The sequence below is a fragment of the Colobus angolensis genome, unplaced genomic scaffold (assembly GCF_000951035.1).
Source record: "Colobus angolensis palliatus isolate OR3802 unplaced genomic scaffold, Cang.pa_1.0 Scaffold176, whole genome shotgun sequence".
Taxonomy (NCBI): domain Eukaryota; kingdom Metazoa; phylum Chordata; class Mammalia; order Primates; family Cercopithecidae; genus Colobus; species Colobus angolensis.
In genome coordinates this window covers 3661742-3670845 of record NW_012114888.1, presented here as the reverse complement: position 1 = coordinate 3670845, position 9104 = coordinate 3661742, and the positions used below count along the sequence as shown (strand labels likewise).

The window sequence follows — 9104 nt, the reverse complement described above, 5'->3', positions numbered from 1 at the left end:
GCCACTGCCCCTCCAGCCTGGGCGACAGAGCGAGACTCCATCTCAAAAATAAAAATAAAATAAATAAAAATAAAAAAAGGTAAAGGGCATCTATCACAGTAGACAAAGAGCTATTGCTCAATTTGTAATAGCCTAAACATGTAAACAACCCAAATGCCATCAAAGGAAAGTGAATAAATCAGAGTATATCCATACAATGGAATATTAGCAATAGAAAGGAATAAACTATTGATACACACCACAACATGGAGTGTTAGCCAGACCGAAAAGAATACATGCTGTATGAAGTTTAAAACCAGACAAAATTAATCTATCATGATCGAGATAAAAATGGTGGTTATTCTTGGGGGATAGAGACTGGAAAGTGGGCATAGAGGATCTTTCTGGGGTGCTTTATGTCTATTTTTAGGTATTTCATGTCTTGGTCTGAGTTGTGGTTACAGATACACACATGTGTAAAATATCACAAAACTCTACACTTAAAATTTGGCATCTAAACATAAGTTTTACCTTAAAAAATCCTGCTGCTCACACCCTGGTCTTTTGTGTCTCTCCTCTCATACAAATTTATCAATTTATACATGATATACCCAAATATCATGTACATATTTGGGTATTATCCCAAACACCACGGGAATACCACCTATATATTAATCAGCATGGGCTTACATGTACGTGTGCATCCAAGAAGGATCTGAGGTAGCTCAAGTGGAAGTACCATTACTTCAGAAACATGGGCAAGCATGAAGCATCTCCATACTAAGCCTGAGTCAGTCTGAATGTTGTGGGGAACAGGGACACCCTGGAGCAAATGGTCTCACAGGCCTGGATGAATTCTTACCTCTGGGATCCACAGGGCACAGCTGACATGAGCCCATTTAGTCCCTGTCTTGGTGGTCTTCATGGCTCCACCTTTCTTTGGACATAACACACATTGCGGATAAATGCCCAGGACACAGGAGCGACACAACCAGCTGCCTTCTGGTACCTTGAGGATGCCATAGCAGGCCTGGAGGTACGAGGAGGAAAGGGGAGAATGGTCAGTACCTTCTCACCAGGGTTGGTATCTGTTCCGATACACAGTCACAGAGTATCCTCCGCTTTTGGGAGAAAGGCAAATAAAGCTGAACAAGTTTATATCCAGTATCGAGTGATTTAAAAATACTCAAAAAAGCAACTTCCACCATCTGTCCTAAGATCAGCATGTCTGTCCATGAGAACTGACTTTAAGGATGATAGAACAAGACTAGGAGATACAGCCAATCATTAGCCCAACTGTTATCTAAGTGTTGTGATTACAGCATTTTTTTGGTCTGTTTTCTAAAGTTTCTTCAATGACAATGTATTATAATTAGTCAAACACTTATTGAACATTTCCTAAAAATCATACACTGTTGTGATCAAGAAAAAAATGTTAGAAAATAGAATGAAACTTCTGAGGAGCAAATGATCTAACGTTTATAAAAAGCCTATTAACGCCTAGTGCATAAAAAGTACTCAGTAAATCATAGCAATTGCTTGCTTGGGTTGAAGAAACAGGAACTTGTGAACGAATCTTGAATAGAATATTACACTAATCACAGTAATTCATAATGAGTTCTGGAAGGTGCTTCAAATCCTTTATGGAATGAAGTTGGACAAATAAATAAATGAATTATTGTGAAAGACTGGAGATTAGTTTGGGAAACATTCTAGACTTCCTTTTGGCTATCCCCAATTTTGCCCATCATTTCCTCCTTACTGCTCTACTCTATTAGAGACTAACTGATTTAATATGGCAGCTTCAAAACTTATCTGCCTCAGGAAATTCACCCGCAGCTCAGATTCAAGTTATAACAGCTACCATAATATCTGCCCCCCACAACCTGGTCCTTTTCCAAATTCCTTCTTTCCATGTCACCACCATACTTCCTATCTTCCAGATCCAAATTCCTAGACTTGTATTATTCACTTTCTTTCATCTGCTGACCTGGTGCTTGCTATTCTCCCTACAGTGGCCCCAAGACTCTGACCTTCCTCTCCATCCTCACCATTTGCTCTATCCAAGTTCTCATTATGCCATGCCTGGATTGATTAATTTCTGCATTTTCTTTTTCCCCCTTTGTACCTTCAACCCTTCCTCTACTTGGCTGCCAGATTGTCCTCACTAAAAGAATTCATACCATTGTACAGTGGCAAGCCCTTTAGATATTCCTTCTACTCTTACCTGCCCCCCACCATCCAAACTAGGGGTTGGCTGTTTTCCAAGGTCTGTTTTATAAAGCCAACAAGCTAAGAATGGTTTTCACATTTTTAAAGGGTTGTAAAGAGAAGAATATGTAACAGAGACTGTATGTGGCCTATAAAGACTGAAATATTTACAGTGCATCCTTAGAGAAAAAGTTTGCTGGTTCCTTATCTAAAGCCTGCTGCTCCTTGTACCTCACTATCCGATCTCATGCCCCACTATACCCAAACACAGGGCTTCTGACTTGGACAGGCAGGCCTCCTGGTTTTCTCCATAACTGGTCATTCTCATTTTCATGTCCATGTGTCTAAGCAGTTTCCCTGCTCTAAATGGCTAACTGTTCTTTGCATAGTTGGACCTTTCTCACCCTTCCAGACCTGGTTCAAACTCCAAGCCCCTCCAAAAAACCTGCTTAGGTCACTGTAGCCCCTTGTGTTTGTCCCACTGCCTGACTCCCGTCCTCCACTCCATGCAATTTCCCTCACCAGGTACACAGTCAACATCATGTGTTCTTTATTTTTATTATTATTATTTTTGAGACAGGGTCTTGCTCTGTCACCCAGGCTGGAATGAGGTGGCATGATCTTGGCTCACTGCAGCCTCGACCTCCTGGGCTTAAGCAATCGTCCTACCTTAGCCTCCCGAGTAGCTAGGAGCACAGGCATGTGCCACTCTGCCCAGCTAATTTTTGTAGAGACAGAGTTTTGCCACACTGCCCAGGCTACTCTCAAAATCCTGGGCTCAACTGATCCACACTTTGGCCTCCCAAAGTGCTGGAATTACAGGTGTGAGTCACAGCACCCGGCCAGCATCATGTATTCTTTTTCTCTACACTTGCTATTGTGTTTCCTCTCCTCAGTGAGATTTTAGTAATTTTTTTCTTTTAATTAACCCTGGCCTACAGAACTCAATGAGATTTTAAGGTCACTAGAGGTAGAGCTGTTATCATCAATTTACCTGAATGCTTCCTATGCTGAGCCTGAGTAGGTGGTTGGATAGAACAAATGTGTTTAGCTCAAGAATTGAAGCTGGACTCTAGGTAGGCTCCTCTCACAACAGCAAGGCATCATTTTATAAGGTTTCTACCCTTTAAAGCTCTTTGTCTGAGGCCCAGAATGTTTGCTAGGAAATGAAAGCAAGTTTCCTCCCTAAAATAGAGTCTCTTTCAGACTGGCAGAAGAGAGGTCAGAGGCTGGCTCCTGGAATATCCTTTAGCTCCTGGCCAGTCTATTGGGCAGAATATCATTTACTGAGCCCTTTTGTGGACTTACTCATGGTCATAAGATCATAGATACATGTAAAAGGACTTGGAATGGCCCTAACTTTCACATTTTTTTTTTTTTTTTGAGATGGTGTCTCACTCTGTCACCCAGGCTGGAGTGCAGTGGTGCAATCTTGGCTCACTGCAATGTCTGCCTCCTGGGTTCAAGCAATTCTCCTGCCTCAGTCTCCCAAGCAGCTGGGACTACAGGTGCATGCCACCACACCCAGCTAATTTTGTATAGAGACGGGGTTTCACTATATTGGCCAGGCTGGTATCGAACTCCTGACCTCGTGATCCACTCGCCTTGGCCTTCCAAAGTGCTGGGATTACAGGTGTGAGCCACTGTGCCTGGCCCAACTTTCACATTTTTTTAAAGAAAAAATTGTAAATTCATTGTTAAAATCTAAAGGCTACTTATGTACACATCTCTTCTAAAGTACTGACCATAAGTGCATTTTTGTCACTGAAGAACAAACACTGAAATGTAATATGGTGTCAGTAAAGAAGAAAAATCATGTTTAATAAATTCAGATGTCAACATGTCCCCATTCTGTTAGGTAGTAAACCAAAGCTTCCAAAGCATTTTAAGTCACTTTTCAGCCAACAGAGGGAGCCCTAAGCTAAGTATCTCTTTAGAATCCAAGTAAATATACTCACTTTGGAAGAATCTCTTATGTGAAACTTTATAGGGTATTAATGTCCCAGCTTTAATACATACCAGTTTACATTCTGCAAGGTCTGGTCAGTTATTGTCATCTCATCTCTTTCTATGTGAGAAAGGGGCATCATTTATAGTCATTACCGGAATCGTTTTCAAGACTAATAAATAGCATTGGAGATAATTATGCTACATTTGATTTTGTTAAAGAACCTGAGAATACTTACTATTTTGTCCCAACTGTAAAGGACAAACATAGGAAATATATACAGATGACCTTTATGTTATTCCTTTTAAGCCTACTACAGATCCATAATTATTTATCTGAAACCTCTAGGGTAAGAAAAATTAGGAAATTCAGAATTGCTCAGATCTTAGGAAAGTATATATATAGTATATGACCTAAGTCCCCAGTGGGACCAGGGGCAATACCATATAACCAAACACATTAATAGTTCTCTAACAAAATATATGAGTATTTACACAAAATGGATAAGGACTACAAATGGCCTCATACTGGGTAGGTTCTGGTATTGTCCTCAAATCAGTTCTGATGTGAAACTTCAGCAAAAACGTGTGGTTTTCAGAACTTTATAATTTTGGAATTGCAGAGAAGGGACTGTGGGCTTGTGTCGTGAGATTTAATACTTAAGTTCATAGTTAAGTGGTAAACATTTTCTGCTGTCAGTTAAAGTCTGATATAAATGCCAATAATTGGTCAAGTGAAGACAAATTTTCAAAATTCACTTTGTTAAAGGTAAATGAAGAAAAAGACCCAATTGGTCACATAATAATTCTGAGTACCTTTTACATACAGGGTGGTTAGGTTAGGTGGCACAGGGAATTAAAATAATCTTAAGCCCTGGTTTCTATCTGCTATGTTATCTATTCTAATTATTTTAGTCATTTTATAGCCAGAATGATCTTTCTAAAATACAAATCACATCCTCCAGGGTTGACAGGACAGAACTGAAGTTCCTTAGTTTGTCAGAAGGTCCTTTACACATGTCTCTTGTATCCCTCTCCACCCTCACTCTCCATGCCTTCCCTACTCTACTCTGCCACTTTATAGTTTCTGAAGCCTTCAGTTGCCTCTGACATACTTTCCCTGCTTTCACTACCCTGTCTGAACATTTCTCCTCTCTGCCTGAACACACATTGCTGGTTTACTTGACATCTCCTTTTGGACATTAAGATTTAGCTTGGATGCTACCTCTTGGAAGTTGTCCCTGACCCTCATTTCTCACAGATGCATTTCCACAGCAGCTTGGACTTATATCTCTAAAAACATTTGGCATATGATGCTAAATTGGCGGTTTCCTTATATTTCTTACACCAGACTATGATCTCCCTGGGGGCAGAGGCCATGTCTGCCTCTCTTCATCACTGAGTGTGTCCTCAGCATGCAGCACAATCCTGGCCCATGGAGTACTGTACCTATTTGCTAGATAAATTAACAAAATGAATGAAATATAAACAGGTTCAGAAGAATGAAAAACCACTTAGGGCAAGGGAGTTCAAGAAAAGATCTGAACTAGACCTTGAAAAATATGTAGATTTTTGATAGCTGGGAGATAGGAGGAGGCATTTACAAATTGGAGTGCAGTTGAAACATGGGAGATAGGACAGTGTCAGGAATATTCATCACTGCACCTTGAGTAACCTTACTTTGTTGGAGCATAGTGCTTGTGGGGGAAAAAAATGGAAAGAGCTGAGAAGAGGGTTGATATCATAATCATTATTAATTAAAAAGGCAGTGTAGTAGAAAGAATGACAAATAACCAGCTTGGGTAAAGTCACTTCACCTCTCCTGGTATTATGTAAAATTGAAGAGTTACACAGTTTTTTTTTTTTTTTTTGAGATGGAGTCTCGCTCTGTCACCGAAGCTGGAGTGCACTGGCCAGATCTCAGCTCACTGCAAGCTCCGCCTCCCGGGTTCACGCCATTCTCCTGCCTCAGCCTCCCGAGTAGCTGGGACTACAGGCGACCGCCACCTCGCCCGGCTAGTTTTTTGTATTTTTTAGTAGAGACGGGATTTCACCGTGTTAGCCAGGATGGTCTTCATCTCCTGACCTCGTGATCCGCCCGCCTCGGCCTCCCAAAGTGCTGGGATTACAGGCTTGAGCCACCGCGCCCGGCCAAGTTATACAGTCTTTTGCAGTTCTAAAATTCTGTGATCTTTAAAAGTGGGGTAGACCTTCTTAGGAGTGGCATGTTTAGGGGACGGGGAGGGTCTTTAGTGCCAGGATAAGGAGTCTGGACTTCTATTTGTAGGAAGTGTAAACTCACCAAGGTTACTGACCATGGGTGTAACCTCATGAGGCCATGGAGATTTGAAGGCAGAGGAGAGACCTCAGACAGGCAGCAATGAGATCCCCCTGGGGCAGGGGCCTAGTGGAGAACTGAACAAGGCAATCCCAATGGTCTGGGCACAAAGTGACACAATAAAGACCTGGGTTTAGCCCCATGGGGTAAAGTTAGTCAGCAAGTCATCTTGGTGGTCATAAGAAGTATTGTTTCTAGAGGAAATACTGAAGAACAACCAGGCCAAATCTTTATTTTCACCCTTAAATCCAAGCTGCTACCCAGATATGGGTGCTGGAGATCATCACTGAGCTTGAGAAAGGCTGACCGTAGGGAGGTGACGGTCTCCACTCTCACTAACCTGATGCACACAGACGTTACACTTATCACAGAACACCATATCATTCCCTTCTTCACTGTCTGGAGACCGGCACACATCACAGATCACATCTTCATCATACTCTATGCCTAGCCCTTCCTCTGTCTCAATAGCATGGTTCATATTTTCATGGCAATGGCGTTCCAGGACTTCTACTGTCTTTTCCATAAGATTCTCATCAACTGGCCCACAACCTGCACAGAAATACAAACAATCAATCAACCCATCAGTCAGCTGTCATTCCCAAATCACCTACTGTGAGCCCAGTGCAGGAGTGGGTAGGATTCTAAAGGATAAAAACATCTCTTTCCTGCTCTAAAACAACCAGATTTCAAAAAATCTTTTGCTAGTGCTACTCTAAAATTTACCTATAATCATGTATTAGTGTTTGACACATGAAAGGAGATATACATTTCACCATGTTCCTTAGAAGATATATTACTGACCCTTTCGATTTCTTGTCCAAATTCTAGCCAGTCTCCTCTTAAATCTCTATTTTCTCTTATTCCCACTGTAGAAGGACTTTCACCAAGCTTTATAATTCTGGACACGATAATTTGTAGAATAGTAATTAAAATCACATAACTATTTGGACATAATAATTCATTCTTAGCAAGTTAGCTTCAATGAGCATATCTAATGATTATACAAGGAAAATTTCATATGAAAATGTATGAAGCCCATAATAGAAAATTCTAGGTCCTATGTGTAGGTGATTACACATATAAAATATTTTGTTTTTCAAATATGACTTTAAAAAAAATCTAATATTTTTCAATGGCAAACTATAATAACATATAAACGTATTAATAGTCACAAAGCTCTAACTTCAATTCTGAAATTACCTTCTTTGCTTCCTGATTCCTTTTTCCAGCTATATCTTTATTTTATCTTAGCCTTCCACACTTACTAATCAAATTTTGCGAGAGCATTTATGTATTTATTCTAACAACTTGTAAACTCAGGAATAATCCTCAAAATGATTCAAAACAAACGTACCCAAGTATTCCACTTCATTTGTAATATAAGATGTCCTAGGAAACTTTAGAATTCCACATAAACTATCATTTTAAGGTTGTGGCTACTTATGAAACCAAAAACTGCCCAGGCCTTATGTTTCATTTTTCCAGCCAAGACAAGTTACACAGTTTTTTTTTTTTTTGGAGGAAAGGAATATAGGGTCTGGTTACAACAAAACTTGGATTAAAATTCCATCTTTACCTCATATTAGCTATGTAAACTTTGACAGGTTATTTATCCTCTTTAGGGCTTAGTGTTCTTATCTATGAAATAAGTATAATAATAAGAAACCCACTGATTTGTTGTGAAGCTGAGATGAAGTAATTGCTTAGTATGGTGCTTAATATGTAGTCAGCACTCAAAAAAGTCCTTAACTCGTAATACGCTTAATATTGTTTTTAAAAAGTTTACTTTAAGCTCTTAGATACCTCACTGCAATATCATTCACCCTAAAGAAAAGCTTCAGATACTGCAATCCTCTTTTAAAATTCTTTCAAGCCTAAATGCAATGTGGTATAGTGGATGGGATCCTGGAACAGAAAAAGGTGGTAAGCGGAAAAATCCTTGAAATCCCAATAAAGTCTGAAGTTAATAGTAATGTACCTGTGTTGGTTTTGTAGTTTTGACATATGTACCATGGTAAAGTAAGATGTTAACATTAGGGGAACTGAAACTGTGAGGTGTATATGAGAACTCCCTGTACTAACTGCAACTTTTCTGTAAATCAAACTATTCCAAAACAAAAAGTTTGTTTAAAAAACTCATCCAAGGAGAATTAGTTACAAAATACCAAAGGAACCTCATAATAAGGTAGTTTCATGCCAAAGGCAGCCTTGTAATGATTGCGATATCTATGGATATTACATGCATTATGAACACAAGCGCACATTGAGCCATGGATCCATTTGATTATGTCCTCATATTCTGATTTTACTTCTCTGTCAGTCTTTTATTCCCTTCTCTTTGTGGTTGCCACCCTAAATTTACCACTCCCCTCTCCTCTTAGGGGGCAGAGCAAGAAAAGACAAAACAAAAAGCTTTAAAAAATCAAGGAATAAGGACTGGTTACCGGCAGAGTAACTATCATTCCCCATGCCAAACTGCTTTAATATAATTTTAGTTTTTTATTCATGTGCATTCAGATACTAGCCTCAAAAGAAAGAAAGGAAAAAGGGAGGGCAGGAAGAAAAGAAAAACCACTGATCCTTATACTAACAATGAACAAATGTGATTCAAACAAAAATGAAATAA

The 9104-nt window shown here is 39.7% G+C and overlaps 1 protein-coding gene across 1 annotated transcript in view; it reads right to left on the bottom strand.

The window, feature by feature from the left end:
- Nucleotides 1-9104, bottom strand: part of JADE3 (jade family PHD finger 3) — an 83259-nt gene that overhangs the window by 30993 nt on the left and 43162 nt on the right. Inside the window, exons 5-6 of the mRNA XM_011938693.1 lie at nucleotides 6816-7027; nucleotides 842-1009 (exon numbers count right to left, since the gene is read on the bottom strand). Coding sequence (XP_011794083.1) covers nucleotides 842-1009; nucleotides 6816-7027 — 380 coding nt within the window. The remainder of the gene's footprint in view (nucleotides 1-841; nucleotides 1010-6815; nucleotides 7028-9104) is intronic.